This window comes from Mastigoproctus giganteus, chromosome 8 (genome assembly GCF_048544385.1).
Source record: "Mastigoproctus giganteus isolate SK-2022 chromosome 8, ASM4854438v1, whole genome shotgun sequence".
Classification (NCBI taxonomy): Eukaryota; Metazoa; Arthropoda; class Arachnida; order Uropygi; family Thelyphonidae; genus Mastigoproctus; species Mastigoproctus giganteus.
Window position 1 is genome coordinate 198,520,261 of NC_143582.1, and position 18,072 is coordinate 198,538,332.

The 18,072-nt window shown below is 35.1% G+C and overlaps 1 protein-coding gene across 1 annotated transcript in view; it reads left to right on the top strand.

Annotated features, from left to right (window-relative positions):
• Positions 1 to 18,072, top strand: part of LOC150082157 (guanine nucleotide exchange factor for Rab-3A-like) — a gene marked incomplete at its 5' end in the record, with an annotated part of 70,860 nt that overhangs the window by 24,225 nt on the left and 28,563 nt on the right. The window contains 3 exons of the mRNA XM_090380439.1: positions 3,463 to 3,558; positions 7,157 to 7,234; positions 11,166 to 11,405. Coding sequence (XP_090236565.1) covers positions 3,463 to 3,558; positions 7,157 to 7,234; positions 11,166 to 11,405 — 414 coding nt within the window. The remainder of the gene's footprint in view (positions 1 to 3,462; positions 3,559 to 7,156; positions 7,235 to 11,165; positions 11,406 to 18,072) is intronic.

Below are 18,072 nucleotides of genomic sequence, written 5' to 3' on the forward strand. Positions count from 1 at the left end.
GTGACATGAATAATTACAGACCTGTTAGTTTAACTTCTGTTCCAAGTAAAATAATGGAGTCACTAGTAAAAGAAGTAATGCAGGATCATCTAGACAAGGGTGCAGTTATACTTCAGACACAGAATGGATCTGTTAAGGAAAAATCTTGTCTGACCAATCTGATTGGATACTATGATATGGTCACAAAGGAACTGGATGCAAAAAAAATAATTTTGATATCATATACTTGGATTTCAGGAAAGCTTTTGATACTGTTGCACATAAAAGACTGCTGTAGAAATTGGAGCAGTGTGGCATTATGGGCAAGCTGCTGCTATTAATAAAGAGATGGTTGAGTGGAAGAAGACAGTGGTAATTGATGCATATTGCTCTTTGTGGACTAATGTTATAAGTGGAGTCCCCTCCGGGTTCTGTGTTAGGCCCATTTTTGTTTTCTATATTTATCAGTGATATTGATGAAAGCTTATCAGGCTTAATGTCGAAGTTTGCAGATGATACAAAGGTTGTTAGGGTGATTAATGACAATGCTACTTCAGCAGAATCTAGAAAAGTTAGGCAAATGGGCTGAGAAATGGCAGCTGAAGTTTACCATTGACAAATTCAAAGTGCTGCATGTGATTAGCAGTAACCTTAGATTAACATACCAACTGGTAGTATATTAATCCTGGTGGTACTACATTCATTGTAGTGGAAAGTGAAAATGACCTGGGGTAATTGTGCAGTCAGATATGAAGTTCTCTTAGCAGTGCAGACAAGCTTCAAGGACAGCTCATGGGGTTTTGTCAATGATATACAGGAACTTTTCTAGCAAGGATAAGGTGATAATACCATTGTATAAGGCAATGGTCAGGCCACATGTTGAGTGCTGCATACAGGTTTGGAGGCATCATTTTAGGAAGGATGTAATACTGCTGAACAAGTACAGAGAACGGCATTGAGATTGGTGAGGGGAACAAGGGGGTGCTCTTACTAAGAAAATACTTCATTTATGCAAATTGCAGCATTTGGATACTAGGCACCTGCGAGAAGAGCTGATTGAGGTGTTTAAGGGGTTGAATGGATTGTCCAAGCTCAATGCTGATGGAATTCTTCCTCTTGCTCAGAATACACATTTTCAGAGGAGACACAAATTCAAATTGAGGAAGGATGGTTGCAGAATAGATGTGTGGAAGTTTGCCTTTAGCCAGCAGGTTGTTGATTGCTGGAACAAACTTCCATCTGTTGTTGTGGAAATTGATAGCCTAAATAAATTCAAGAAAGAACTAGTCCTTTTTGTGCTCGGTGGGAGTGAATAGGTGAAGTGGGAGATGGTGTTGTTTTTTTTTTTTTTTTTTTTTTTTTGGCTGATGCTATATAAGCTTGCTTTCTTGCATCATTTGCCACTACTAATGTTAATATTATTTTTGATTTCAATATGATTCTCCGTACATTATCTCTAAATGAGTATCGTCAACGTGTGTTAATTTATTATTTGAATTTTGGTTATCCCCAAAGTCTTTATCAAATGTTTATCTTCGGTAAATCTTAAAACTATATATTTTCACATTTAGCTTTTGTAATGTGATTAGTGCTTATTTCAGTTGTCATTAAATTACCCGTGTTTATGGTCAGGATATTTAGGATTGTTTCTCTTCAGATGTTTGGTTTATGTTATCTCCTGCATATTCATGATCATTCTTCAGTATTTCTACTGTGAGAACATTTGCCTCAGTTTTAAACCAATGAAAAGAAAGAGAGAATAAGGCTGACTGTCATTGTAGTAATATATACAGCAAGACTGAGCCTGTACCTCCCTCAAAAAAATGTTCAGCTCATTTTTAAGTGTTGTGCTGGTAAAAAAAAAAAAAAAATAAAAAGTAATCTGCAGCCATTATTAATCCACTGCAGGATGGAAGCCTCCTCAACAATTCATGTTCAGGGAAATGGGCCATAATCTGCCATGCTGGTCCAGTGTGGGTTGGAAGATTTACCACATTTAGGGGCTTGAACCCCGGTCTACTCAAAGAGTGTGTGCTCCTGCACTCCTGGTCCTGACCACTTGTCTATGGAGGCTCCTTTTGTGCTGGTATATTGGCTATAATTAAAATAGTTTTAATGAAGTTGTAAACTCCTCTTGCCCTGGCCAGACAGAGGAAATGTATTTATTATATTATTTAATTTCATTGTGTTTACCACATTTAATCCTCTCTGAGAGGCCATTATATCTCTTCTGTGGATCTGTTGCTCTGTTTTCCCATAGATAGAGGAAGTAACAATACTTAGTGTACTATCTTGCAATCCAAGAAGGAAACTTATCTTGAGACCACCTCACAACCTAAGAAGGAAAATCTAACATCTTGAAGTCTACAGCCATCCCATTTGTGGCGCCTCCGTAGCCAGGTGGGCAGGAACAGCAGTGCGTAGCACATACTTCTTGATTAGATCGGGGTTCGAGCCTGTGAGCCACCAAATACGGAGGATGCGGAAAAGTCAGGGAATGACCACCGCATATCCCCGGGGTAATATGGCCTTAGTTGCTAATGCTCCTAAAAACTAAAATAACATATAACCATCTCATTTGTAGCTTTCGTAACAGATATTCTGAAACAAATGCTTCAAATTTTTCCTAGTCGTTCTTCAGAAATTCAGTTCCTAATAGATATTCCATAACAAATAATGTCTTGTACAGTTATACAACAGTTACCTTTAATGATGCATTCAGATTCTGTAGCGTTAACATCAGTGACTGATATTTGTGGGCAACAAGGCTATTCTTCATTCTGCAAGTTGCTTTTTTCCTTCCTTAAACAATTGACACCACTTATAAACATTTTTTTCAGATGTTGTCCTTTCACCATACAGTCATCAATTATTTGTGCATTTCTATTGGTTTCTTGGCTTTAGCCAAGAAACCAATAGAAATGCACAAATAATTCCTCATTCTGTGCAGTTTGTCATTTCTAATACATCACTACACTGGTTCATCTGAAAGGAAGTTACTTTGCTTTCCTATAATTTGTCATATAGCATTCAATAATTACAGAAGAATGTAATCTGGTATAAGAATATAAATCTTATACCATATCTAGTTTTGAAATTATAACTTTGGAAATGTTACCTTCTGATTTTCCTTCATATTTTTTTTTATTTAATATAGTTGCATATCTTTCATTCTCAAGGTGAAAATTTAAACAAGATATAAAAATATTTTGTCTTGATGTATTTAGAGCAACAGTTGACACTCTATTCATAAAATTAACTATTGATTTATACTGACATTTAAGAATAATTGCAAATTTCCATCATCAGAGATTTTCATTTTGAGACTTCAGTGTTCAAATGCAAATCTTTTTATGGCATGGAATATACATTGTTGAAATGGCAGTGGAAAGCATATTTTATAAAAATAGGATTTATTGTTATTTTGCCAGATTCTTGTGCCTACGTGATAAATGCTTTTATATTGTTATTTCCATAAATTAGGAATTAAAACTGAAAGATGAGGAGGTAGCAAGATTAAGTCAAATAAGAGATGAAGTTGGAGCAGAATTGGAAGAATTAACTGCAAGTTTATTTGAGGTATTAAAATCATTTTAATATCATAATACAATTTTCCATTGAACTTCTAAATTTTCCAACTTTGGCATAATGTAAATTAGGGTTGTTACTTAGAGATGTTGTTTTGTAATCTTCACGGTCTAAAACAAATATGTATATGCACACTAGCTGAGAAGAAAATTTGATTTTTGACTAGATAAATACTGATTTGCATAGTTAAATGTTTTTAGTTATGTAGAACACCTTTTTTTTTTTTTTATAATTGTGTCTATTGTTGCCAGTATTATGATTGATATCAGTTTAGCACATTAATTGCCATGATATTAATTAAAAAAATTGATTCCTAGGAGCAAACTTTTCTTTTTTTTTTTTTTCTTTTTTGAAAATATAATTATACCATGGTAGTTAATGTACCATGCCCTATCAAAAAAAAAAATTGAAACTGAAACATATTTTGGTCTACCAGCCATCTAGATTCATTTTGCATTAAAAAATATGTTTTCTACGATATTACATACTTGTGCAACTTGAGCAGCAAAGTGAAATGCAACATAAATGTTGTCACGCAGCCTAATGCTTAACTCACCAGAGGGTGTGTAACTTTTTGAAATGCCCTTATGTGTGTATGAATTGAACCAATACTTAATTTTTAACTCTTGTATTTCTTATTCATTTTGTTTCTCATTGATTATCAAAACTATGTGGACTCTAAATACACAATCATTTTAATACTACTAGTAGTTTTTTAAAAAGATACAATTCCTGAAGAAGGTGGATTTTTCAGCATTTTTATACCTGAACTTTAAAAGCAAATAATGCAAACAATAAACAAATACTTCTCATTGAATTTTTTCCTGCTATTAGTAAAGAGTAATAGTATTTCAGAATATCTAATATCATATTCATATCTATAGTACTTATTTTTAAATGTACAACTCTCTCAAAACAATTATGACACAGCATTAATTTTTACAAAAAATGAAAAGATACTGTTCTCGTTAATCTAATTTTAAATTCATAGCTGCAATAGTTATTTTTTAATAATTTTGTAAATCATCCAAATTTTATTTTATAATAAAATTATCTAACCTACCTGTCATTCTTTCAAAGGAAGATCTTGTGAAGGATGAGCTGTTACATAAACAAATAAACAGTTTTTCTGAGTTCTTTACAAAATGCTCCTTTGCTCTCTGTGTAATAAAAAAAATAAATAAATAAAAAACATTCTTCAAATATTGTAAACAAATCGTTAGATATCATCACATGAAGTGGTGAAGCATGTAGATGGCTGCCTCCAACCAATGGATGTAATTGAATAGCCAGGCCACATTTCATGCATGACTTGTCACAATCATTGTTATTGTCTCCTAAAAAAATAGCAGGAGTTACAAAATAATGGCTTCTTTCAAATCTACTAGGACTAACCAAAATGGTTGTTTTTGACTGTGTTTTGCTGCACAGTAATAGCAGATAAATAGATTTGATTTTTTTTTTTTTTTTTTTTAATTTTTGGTTCTTGTTTATACTCTGCCATGACTGCCAGGTCAGAGGAGTTTACAGTAAATCATGAATACAATTGATATTAGCAGTCACATAGGCTAGAACCACAGCCCACTCAAAGAGTGTGTGCTACTGCACTCTTGCTTCTAACCACTCAGCTACGTTAGGCCTAGTTTGTTACGTTGGCTACATCAGGCCTAGATGGTATTATCATCAAAAACTTTATAATAATTTTTCTTGAAGGTACTTAAGCTCTCATCAGGCTAGAACTATTATTTCTTTGTTTTCGAAAACCTTGAGCTCATTCCCTACTTTTAATCCATGGTATGTTAAATTAGAGTGGTCAATAAGGTTTTGGTAACACAAAAGAAATTAAAATTTTTAAAATTAATTCTGTTAATTATTAATAATCAATAACTGATTGTTGGAGCGGAAAAAAACACTTAAAATATCAAGCTAGCTAATGCAGCAATTAAGGTTATACTCAGCAAGATACAATTCTGCTACCTGAATACTAAAGATTCCTCAGCATTCAAAATAAAAAATTTTACTTTAATTTGAATGTTAAGGTACCTTGATACTCAGATAGTAAAACCACACCTTGCCAAATATAACACCTTAATTGCTGCATTAGTATGTGTTCTCTCTGACAACAGTTTTAGTGGTTCTCACTGATTATCAAAACTATGTAACATTTTGTAATCAAGTTACAATAACTGATTTTCATAGCATTAGAAAAATTGCCTACTAAATGTAGGCAAAACAGAGCAGTAGAAGGAATGACTCCTACTTTTGGGTCAGTGTTATGAAACCTGCTACAACATGTTTGGGCATGTTAGTTATCAGTTGCAATCTGTATGGGTTTGAGGTTGGCTGTGTGTTTTATAATCTTTTTTTTCTTTGTGTAAAGTGCAACAATCAATATGAAGAAATGACACCACCATGGTAGTGTAGGATTTGCAAGCAATTTTTGTAATGCATGGGGATGTTTTACACCAAAATCACAATATCAGTCTATAACAAAAATAGTTAAGCATTATCTCTACTTTGGATGCTACTTGGCAGAACAAGACAGAAGTTGGTGACTGCATATCATTCTATATAAACTCATTGAATGGATGGAAGGAAAGAGGAGCATTCCATTCATTGTTCATATGGTATAGCATGAACTGTTTCTGTCTTACAAAAATTGCAAGTTTTTCAAGACAGCAAAAATTAAATAAAATATCCAAAAGAGGAGGAGAGGACCCAATGGAAAATCCATATTATATTCTGCAGAGTAGCAAAGAACCACATCGTGTTGAACAAAGTGAACTTTAATGAACTGGTATATGATTTAAATCTGTCAAAGCGGTGATTAGAACTTCTAGGATCAAGGTTGCAAGGATAGAATTTTCTGGCTGATAGCACAAGAATTTCCATATTTAGAATGTGAAATAAAAAAAAAATAAAAAAATTGGGAACATTTTATGGTCTGTAGTATTTGCTTTGGCTGTGGGTTGGATATGAGTAAATTGATAGAAGAATTGGGATTTGAACATAAAGATGAAGAATGGCAACTGTTCGTTGATTCATCTGAACTAAGTTTTTAACAGATATTTATTTAAAGTATACCCAGTATAAAATAAAATATAAAATATAAAATAAAATAAAATAAAATATAAAATAAAATAAAATAAAATATTTCCAGTTTTTATTTTATACTGGGTATACTTTTACTTTGTATTCTCTACTGATAAACATAGTTTATATACTGTTATATTTTATTAAAATACCAGGTAATAAATTTTCTACTTAGTGTCTGAGTTCTAAATAGCATTTCATTTCAGATCATGTGTTTTTTATTAATACAAATTCTCTAGCTGAAATGAAATGAATAAGAAGTTGCTGAACTGTTTAATTGCTGTTTAATTGTTGTTTTTTTTATTGAATTGTTTAATTCAATAAAAATATTTTTAAAATGAATACTTAGCTGTTACAAAATAATCCTTTATTCATTGTGATGATTTTTTGTTCATCAATTTATAAATTTGGTTTTAGCTTTTGTGGGATTTCTTGATATTTGGTATATACAAATGTTAGCTATAAGTAAAAATATATTTCTTTATACTTTCTCTAGGAAGCACATAATATGGTACGGGAAGCCAACATAAAACAGGCAGGTGCTGAAAAGCTTTATAAAGAAGCTAATTTAAAGGTATTGGTAATTTTTTTGTTGTTGTTGTTATCTCTAAATTTTGCTAATTATTATTTACAGTGACAGTGTAAAGGGCCCTTTTTTTAAAACATAGTGAATGAAGCCGTTTTAGTATACCCCAGGTATAGTAAGGTAAATAGTAGCTTAATATTATTTTTATTTGTTAAGTTAAACTTGAAATTTTTATTTCTTTATTTCATTTCTTTCTTATCTCTTCCTTATTTCAATATATAAAAATACTCAGTCATAGCAAAGAGGAGAGAATTACGGGAAACTTACATATAGGAATTCTACATCACATTCGCTTCCTTTTTTCAAAATGCAAATTTATGTGAATCAGAAGCCAACGAAATTAGGCGATCACTTCTTAAACGTAAAGTCTATGCAGCATGAGCAGATTCTCCTGATGCAGAACAGGAGTTCTAAGAAAAATGCAGAACAAATAAGAGTACAGATACCTAACAGTAAAAGGAATATAATGAGAACAAACTTAAACAGGGATGGAGGATGTAGAATTGGAAATAGAAATGAATGGGTTGGGTGTGCAAAAGTAAAAGTATATTTATTATTATTATTAGCTATATGGCACAAGGAAGCCTGAGGCTTTTGCTGCACCAGCCAAAAAAAAAAAAAAAAAATTTCCGAGTTACCCTGAGAGAGAGAGAGAGAGTGTCAAAAGTAGAAGAGGAATCACCAAGAAAGAGAAGAATGATGATATCCAGCTCAGGATCCTGGGTGTGCCAAGCTCATACTCACCGGATGTGAGCCCCTGGAGTTCCATCTGACTAACTGGGTCAGATATTATAAAAAAAGAAGGCTGAGTTTAGAGTTTATAAGGAGTCTGACTCAGAAAATTCACTAGTATCTCTACTTTAATTTCTTAGCTTGAACTCTGAATAAAGTTTTTCTTTCCAGGCACCACTAGACATTTTCTACACAGCAGAAGATAATTTTCTGTATATACAATATACAGTAGTATTTCAATAGTATACACAGCAGAAGAAAATTTTCTTCTGCTGCGTATACTGTTGTATCAACTAATAAATTCGGTGTTATAAAGGCTTTTTTATTTTTCTATTGTTTAACTTTATTTCAGTGTTTATAATACATATGTATGCACAGTAACTTTAAATTTTCAGTTATATAAGGTACAAATTTAGGCCTAAATGGTTATCAAATGAACTAATGAGACTCGTGACAGAGAAGAAAAATGCATGGGATGCATATAAATTATCAGGCGACGCAGAAGCCTGTGGCAGATATAAGCTAGTCTGTAATCAGGTCACAAAGGAGGTTCGGCAGGCAAAGGCGGATTACGAGAAATCTTTGGCAAAAGATGCTAAGAAAAACAGCAAGGATTTCTTTACTTATATAAACTCTAAAAGGAAGGGGCTGAATATGATTGGTCCACTTGACATCGATGGTTCGACTGTTGATGATCCTGCTCAGATAGCAAACAAACTGAATGAGTATTTTGCTTCTACATTCACACGTGAGGAATCATTACAGTTTGAAAATGGAAGAAGGTTATCAAATTGTAGCAGTGTGCTTAATGATTTTGTAATAACTGAGAGCAAAGTGGAGGAGAAATTGTTGAAGTTAAACATAAGAAAGGCACCTGGGGTGGATGGGATCTATCCAGTTATATTAAAGGAGGCGGCAAAGCAACTAAGCAAACCCTTAGCCATAATTATGAGAGCATCCTTGGATTCAGGGGAGGTTCCCACGGACTGGAGATGTGCAAATGTATCCCCAATTCACAAAGGAGGTTCGAAGGGTGACACGAATAATTACAGACCAGTTAGTTTAACTTCTGTTCCGGGTAAAATAATGGAGTCACTGGTTAAAGATGCATTGCAGGATCATCTAGACAAGACTGCAGCAATAATTCAGACACAGCATGGGTTTGTTAAGGGAAAGTCTTGTCTGACAAATTTGATTGGTTATTATGATGTGGTCACAAAGGAACTGGATGCAAAAAATAATTTTGATATCATATATTTGGATTTCAGGAAAGCTTTTGACACTGTTGCGCATGGAAGACTACTGTACAAATTGGAGCAGAATGGTATTAAGGGTAAGTTGCTACAATGGATAAAAGGATGGTTAAGTGGGAGAAGACAGAGGGTGGTAATCAATGGGTGCTGCTCTTCTTGGACTAATGTTATTAGTGGAGTCCCACAGGGTTCGGTGTTGGGTCCACTGTTGTTTTGTATATTTATCAATGATATTGATGAAGGTATATCAGGCTTAGTGTCGAAGTTTGCAGATGATACAAAGGTTGGCAGGGTTGTTAATGACAGTAATGGCAGTGTGCTACTGCAACAGGATCTAGATAATTTGGGCAGATGGGCTAAGAAGTGGCAACTGAAGTTTAACCTTGACAAATGCAAAGTACTGCATATGGGTAGAAGTAACCCCAGAGAAACGTACCAACTGTGTGGTACTACACTTAAGGTGGTAGAAAATGAAAAAGACCTGGGAGTAATTGTGCAGTCAGATATGAAGTTTTCTGAGCAATGCAGACAGGCTGCCAGGGCAGGTCATGGGGTTTTGTCAATGATATATAGGAATTTTGCTAGCAGGGAAAAGGAGGTGATTATCCCTCTGTATAAGGCAATGGTCAGGCCACGCCTTGAGTACTGCGTACAGGTCTGGAGGCCTCATTTTAGGAAGGATGTAGATTTGCTTGAGCGTGTACAGAGAAGAGCAACACGATTGGTGAGGGGAATGAAGGGATCCTCTTACCAAGAGAGGCTTTAGTTCTGCAAATTGCAGTGGCTGGAGACTAGGCACCTGCGCGGTGATCTGATTGAGGTCTATAAGGCCTTGAATGGGTTGAGCACGCTGAATTCTGATGGGATCCTCCCACTTGTTCAGAATACGAACCTACAGGGACATAAGTTCAAATTAAGAAAGGATAGATGTAGAATAGATGTGCGGAAATTTGCCTTTAGCCAGCGGGTGGTTAATTGCTGGAACAAACTTCCATCTGTCGTTGTGGAAGTTGATAGGTTAAATAAATTTAAGGAGGAACTGGACAGGCAATTGGAGGGTATGGTGTGATTTTTTTTTTTTTTTTTTGGCTGATGCTGCATAAGCTCCTACACTTGCTTTCTTGCATCAAGTGCCACTACTACTACTACTACTACTAAATTATATTAAAAAAAAACTCAATTTAATGAACATTTGGCAATAAGATGCCCCTTGTCCCTAATAGGGAGAAGTAGGGTGCCCATTAAAATTGAGGGTTTATTCAATCAGCTTTCCATAACATTGAAAGTTTACTGTAATTATTACTGTTGATTTGGAAGAAACATTTTAAATATTGCTTTTGTTTGGCTGGGATTTGAATATCTGTTAAGTTTTCTAGATTCCAGTTTCTAAACTGGTGGGGTATATATTACAGTTGGATTTGGAGAAATTGTGCAGTAACTAAATGTTATTAACTCAAAAGTTATCTTTGATTTTATGGGACAAGTGGGGAGGGAAGATATTGAAAAACAGTAAGCTGTATTGGAATTGCAGAAATTAGCTGTTTATTAAAGTAGAGAATTGAAACATTTTATTTATTAATGTTTAATTTTTAAAAGAGGAGGGAGGGAAGAATTCAGAGCATCACCTTATTTATAAAGAGTGGTTAAAATTTGAGTTCAGATTTTTATTATTCTTTGTCTGAATAAGTTAAAAAAACATTTCAGAACATGGAACCTATCATCGCTCGATTTCCTGTTATTTTTCTTAATAACATTATTCCTGGTTCTAGGCAGGACCTGTGACTATTACAGTTTTAAATTTGAATAGCACTAGTAAAAAAAAAAAAATAACATAATCATGTTTATTTTATTTGTATACATGTCTTATACTTTGTTTTTAACACTCAGTTGTTATGGAAACTTGATCACTATATCAGTGCATTTTGTATTTTTAGATTGAAGTTTTACAAGCAGAAGTACAAGCGTTAAAAACTCTAGTTATTACCTCAACTCCAAGTATGCCTAATCGGCATCTGCATCCACAGATTGATAAAAAAAGTAATGGAGTTAGATCACTTTTTCAAGGTCACAAAAGATCACCAAGCAACTATGAACTTGCATCATTCAAGGAATCTCCACCAGGATCACCTACAAAAGAAACATCAACATCTGATTTAACTCCTTCATTTTATGAAGTAATTCATTATATTTTCATTTCATTATACAGGGTTGTTAGAATTAAAGTATCCCTATGTAGAGGGCTCTGGAGTAAGTTCTAAGGCTCGTACTGAAAAAAAAAAAAAAATTAGTTACAAAGTTTGTCACTGTATGGCGCGTAACTATCTTAGTTATGATTATTACGTAATGGAATAATCGATAGTTATGTAATTCCCTTAAAATTATGCAAATAACGTGAAGTTATTTGCATAATCGTCAGTTATTGCCACAGTGCCACTACTCAGCTCTACTATACTGTATAAAAGCAAAGCAGTCTCTTCAAAATCATACAGTAGATGTTTGCTTGCACTACAGCAATAATGTTGCACATTGCAGGAAGAGGTGCTGTTAGTGAAGCTGTACTATCAGAACAGCAACAATGCAGCTATCAGAGAATTCCAGCATCAGAAGCGCATAAGGCGTGAACCTATGCTTGTTTGTGCTGTCCGCAAAATGATTGCAAAATTTGAAGCGACCGGATATCTTGGTGTTCATCCAGGTAGAGGTCAAAAATGAGTGGATTCCTCTCGTGTTGAAGATGTGGCTATGGCTGTCATGGATTTATCGAGTCAATTCAATGTAGTATCGCAAGTGTGCCAGCTGTTTCTCATGGAGTGGACATGCCATATTCCACTGTAAGGCTAGTAATGCGTCAGGTGTTGCGGTACTATCCTTACAATATGCACATGCTGCAGCAGCTAAAGCATGGTGATGCAGATATTCATTTCGCATACACACTTCAGTTTCTGGCATGAATGACAGTGGATATCATTTGGCCATGGAACATCCTTTGGAGTGATGAAGCCCACTTCTGCTTAAATGGACAAGTGAATATGCACTTGTGTGGTGTGGATTTACAGCTACATTCATGATTGGGCCATATTTTTTTGAACATGTAACACCAGCTGGACCCGACACCTGTTCTGTCACTGGACAGCAATATTATAAAATGTTGACAAATTTCGCAATACCAGAGCTGCAACAACATGGGTGCTTTCAGGATACTATATTCATGCAAGATGGTGTGCCACCCCACATCCACCGTTGTGTCCAAAGATTTCTAAGGCAACACTTTACAGATGAACGGGTCATCAGCCGTTGTTTCCAGACATCTTGGTCAACCCGATCACCGGACCTCACCCCATGTGACTTCTGGTTGTGGGGTTTTTGAAGAACCAGGTGTATCTGGAAGGATGTCAAACTCTGGCAGATCTGAAGGACAGCATTAGACGTCATGTGCTGGCTATTACAGTTGACATGTTACATTCTGCTCTAGAAAATGCTGTTCTTCGAATGGAAACTGTTGTTGACCAAAATGGAGGACACATTGAACAATTCTAGTGCTGTTCAAATGATTTGTATTGCCACATCGCCATATAGTGACAAATTTTGTAACTAATTTTTTTTTCCAATAAATGGCGAGCACATTCTTTATTGTACCTGTTGTTCAAATTTATCTTCAGTACGAGTCTTAGAACTCACTCCACAGCCCTCTACATAGGGATACTTTAATTTTAACAACCCTGTCTTTCGGAATATTTGTATTTATTCATTATATTTTCATTTCATTATATTTTGGAATATTTATGTCTTAGTTAATAACATGTTATGTCCGATGTGAGGACAGTTCACACAGAAACAATAGAAAACCTACACAAAAAACACTCTCATTCCACATTTCATTAATGGTGGAAACACTTGGTTATTCATTTCGTAAAGAAAGAGGCTGATTATTAAAATGCAACTTTTAATGCAGTGTAGAAACAAACAAATCGATATACATGGTCTGTGTTGCCTCTTCACCAGCATAAACAATCCAACCCTGTGTTACAGTTATTCTAGTATACATTGTATTGGTTGAAGTTTGGTGCAGTATGGAAGGAAAACACTTCACTGTTTGTAGTTTTTAAAGATGCCAGTTTGTGCTAAATTCTTAACTGAAAATTTAATTTTAACTCACAACCTCATGTTTCAGAACCTATAATCCTTTGTTAGTAATAATTATAGTGCAGAATTTATTTAATTAGTATTTGATAATGAGGATCTTTTTTACATCTGTCAATATATTCTACTAATACTTCTATTCCATTTCCCTTTCACATTTGTAAAATTTTGACATATGTTAATAATTGTAGTAAATGTTGGTTAAAACTACCAACGTTTTCTTATGATAGTATTGATGTCTCAAAGTTTGTAAGATTATGCATAATCTTACAAATGTTTGTAAGATTATGCATAATCTTACAAATGTTTGTAAGATTACGCATAATCTTATAAGCTTGATCTCTACATCCAGCAATTTGTTATGACTGTTCAAAATGCTCCTTATGATCACCTTGGACAATCACGAGTTAGCATTAGCATTAGTAGAGGCATTTGATGCAAGAAAGCAAGCTTATGCAGCATCAGCCAAAAAAAAAAAAAAAAAAAAATCACTTCCACTTCACCCCTCTGTTCGTTCAAAATACCTGTCCAGCTGAGCCTTAAACTTATTTAGGCTATCAACCTCCACCACAAGGGATGGAAGTCTGTTCCACCAACCAACCACCCGCTGGCTAAAGGCAAATTTCCGCACGTCTATCCTACATCTGTCTTTCCTCAATTTGAATTTATGCCCTCTCAGGTGATTTTTCTGAGCTAGAGGAAGAATCCCATCAGCATTGAGCATACTTAAAACATTCAAGGCTTTATACACCTCTATCAGATCACCTCGCTGGTGCCTAGTCTCCAGACACTGTATTTGCAAAACTTAAGCCTTTCTTCGTAAGAGCGCCCCTTTGTTCCATTCACTAATCTTGTTGCCCTTCTCTGTACTCGTTCCAGCAGCTCTACATCCTTCTTGAAATGAGGCCTCCAGACCTGTATACAGTACTCTAGGTGTGGCCTGACCATCGCCTTATACAATGGAATAATCACCTCCTTATCCCTGCTGGAAAAATTCCTGTATATCATTGACAATACTCCATGAGCTACTCTTGCAGCCCGTCTGCACTGCTCAGAGAACTTCATATCTGCCTGCACAACCACCCCCAAGTCCCTTTCATTCTCTACCACTGTCAGTGTTGTACCACAGAGTTGATACGTTGCTCTGGGGTTGCTGTTTCCCATGTGTAGTACTTTACATTTGTCAATGTTAAACTTCATTTGCCACCTCTCAGCCCATCTGCTCAACCTTTCCAGATCCTGTTGCAGCAGCATAGTGTCAGTAGTGTCCTTGACAACCCTGCCAACCTTTGTATCGTCTGCAAACTTGGACATTAAGCCCGATATACCATCATCAATATCATTTATAAATACAGAAAACAATAATGGACCCAACACTGAGCCCTGAGGGACTCCACTAATAACATCAGTCCACGATGAGCAGTGTCCATTGATTACCACTCTCTGTCTTCTCCCCCTCAACCACCCCTTTATCCATAGCAGCAATTTGCCTCCAATGTCACACTGCTCCAATTTGTGTAGCAGTCTTCCATGTGCAACAGTATCAAAAGCCTTTCTAAGATCCAAGTATATAATATCAAAGTTATTCCCTACATCCAGTTCTTTTGTGACTGCATCATAGTATCCAATCAAGTTGGTCAGGCAAGACTTCCCCTTAACAAAACCATGCTGTGTCTGAGCTATAACTGAAGTCTTGTCTAAATGATCCTGCAGTGCTTCTTTAACCAGTGCCTCCATTAATTTTCCTGGAACAGAAGTTAAGCTCACAGGTCTATAATTACTTGTGTCAGCCTTTGATCCTCCTTTGTGAATTGGGGTCACATTTGCACATTTCCAGTCTATGGGTACCTCCCCTGAGTCCAAGGAAGCTCTCATAATTATGGCTAAGGGTTTGCTTACTTCCTTTGCTGCCTCCTTTAATATAACTGGATAGATCCCATCCACCCCGGGTGCCTTTCTTGTGTTTATCTTCAACAGTTTCTCCTCCACTTTACTCCCAGTTATTTCAAGATTCTGTAGCTTACTGCTAGAGTTGAATACACCTCTGGCATTCCCCTCGCTGAATAACTCCTCATGTGTGAATGTCATTGCAAAATATTCATTTAGTTTGTTAGCTACCTGAGCAGGATTATCAACACTTGACCCATCAATACCAAGTTGTTTGGTATTACAGTATTTCAGACAATCATTATTGTCTTGTTAAGAAGTGGTATTATTAATATTAGCTATATAGTGCAAAGAAATGCCAAGCTTTTTGTACACTAGCCAAAAAATATATAATACTAACAAATTAATTAATTAAATAAAAGTACTCATGTGCTTCTCTCTTCACATAGGTAACTTTCCAGCTGATTTTGTCATTGGATTTCCCCGAGCTGTCAGCCTCAGTTACCCACAGAGGTAATGAATTCCAGTAATTAACAAGTCACTGGCTGAAAGAAACCTCCTACATTTCAGTTCTAAACATTTTTTCTTGTAATTTGAATTTATAGCCCCCCTAGCTCTGTCTCCTTATAGGTGCAGCCTCCATACTTGGACATATATTACATGTGGCCCTGCATTGGGATCGTGGCCTCCCTGTTCTTACAAGCAATTGCTTGACAAATCACTGGTACTTCACTATGGGCCCCTCCTTGCAACCTGTCTATGTTGCATGGAGAACTTCATGTCTTTCCACATCACATCTTCCAAATCTCATTCTTCAAACTGTTTTTATTTCAACCCCCCCACCATATATAAATTATTTTAGGGTTTATATTCCTCATTAGACTTATCTTAGGCATCTTCACAGCTGTCAAATTGATGGTCCTAAGGAAGTCCAGGAAATTTCTAGAAAAAAAAATTGCTGCAATAAAATAGTTGCAGTAAAATACTACTAGTGTGGATGTTATACAGAGTATAAACAAATATTTACTTATATATTATTATTGTTATAATTTTAATTGGGTTCTCAAATAGCTCTGGAAAGGGAGTTATAAGCTGGAAGTGGTTGCATTAAGATTGCTTTTAAATTGCAGATGCAGCTACATTTGGCATTAATAATAATGGCCTAATAATTGGAAGAGTATTTTTGAAAATTACCCTTGTTATTAAAATGCATGTTCCCTGTAATTATGAGGAAGATTTTTTTCTGCATGCATTCATTGGAAAGAAATTTAATGAGAGCTAACTAAAATTAATGAGTCTAGGAAAGTTTATCGCCAGCAATTCACTGCCAGAAATTGATCGCCAGAAATTTACCGCCAGCATTTTACCATCTAGAGGCAATGAGATGTGTTTGGTCAAATCATAAAAAGTTATTTTTTAGTTAAGTTTCTGCCTTAAGCTATGATTAGCATATTTTTGGAATTCTTTGAACTATGAGGGAATAGTACGGAAATAAAAAAAAAAAAAAAAAAAAGTATGGAAATATGTATTTTAATAGTTAAATGTATCACAAAAATAGTAAAAAATCCATTATTTGAACAATATAACAATTGGTTAATTTTAAACTAAACTAATTATAACATTATGTCATAGTACACTGCAAAAATTCAAAATGAATGTTTATGCAATCTTCAGAATCAGTCATGTTGGGATAATTAATTACTAAGAAACTGTAATATTTACAACACAGTACGTACATTATTAATAAGAAATATTATGCGCTATACCTCTTAGATAATCAACAATATCAACCCGTTCATCGTATGCACTAACAAGCCTTTTAATTGGTTCATCATAATCACGATACTTCTTTTTTTTTGTTGCCCGGATCACTTCCACTTAAATATTGTTCAATGCGCATTTCGTTAATACTTTGTTCTTTTTTAATGCAATCGATAAATTTCCAAATGTTGGGATGATAAGCAGCGACGTGTTTCTCAAATCCTCTGTGCCACCCTTCAACAGAATTATTCGTTCTTGGTAATCCTTCAAGAACAAGCTGGCATACGTTCCACATTTCATGGGAATACTTTGGTGGTCGATGAAGATATCGTTTGGTTGGGTGTCCAATCCATGTATCCTCAAAATAATCAAATTCTTGCAATTCTGGAGGAAAAACACCATTTTCGCACAAATGTTCAAAAATGACAGTCACAATTGGAGTGGGCACAAATGCAATTGCTGCCAAAATTTGCATATTTAAAGCAAAATTAGCATCAGTTTAATAACATTGTTTCAATCCATTATTCTGAATGGAATGAAAAATACATTGTGAAAAGCAGGAAAAAACAACCCCGTTGCGAAGCATCAAGAAAAACTCTTCCGCAAGCATTCATCATCGCCGTCTGAAAATCTATGGTTATTGATTGCGGGGACATAGCCGGTTCCAATATTTTCAGCTGCTGTAGTAGAGATACATACGTTTCCTCAGACTTGTTAGGCAATAATGCATAAACTAATGGAAGCGATATTTTGTCCTTGAATCCATGTATCGTATACAGCTGAAATAAGGGAACAGTTTTGAAAGTCCCATCGGCATACCAGTGTTCACTTCGCACTAACAACTGCAAATTTCTTTTCGTACTGAAAATTAACATACGATTGTCCTCGGGTCCAGAATCAAATTGTAGAAACAATTCTGCATTGCATGACGTTTTATATTCTTCTGTAAAAACTGTCTCTACGATGCGTTGGAAGAACTGGGCCATCAAAATTTCGATTTCTTGTATTTCGGATCGTTTGTTTCATTGTATCTACACTTGGAAGCTTAGGGGC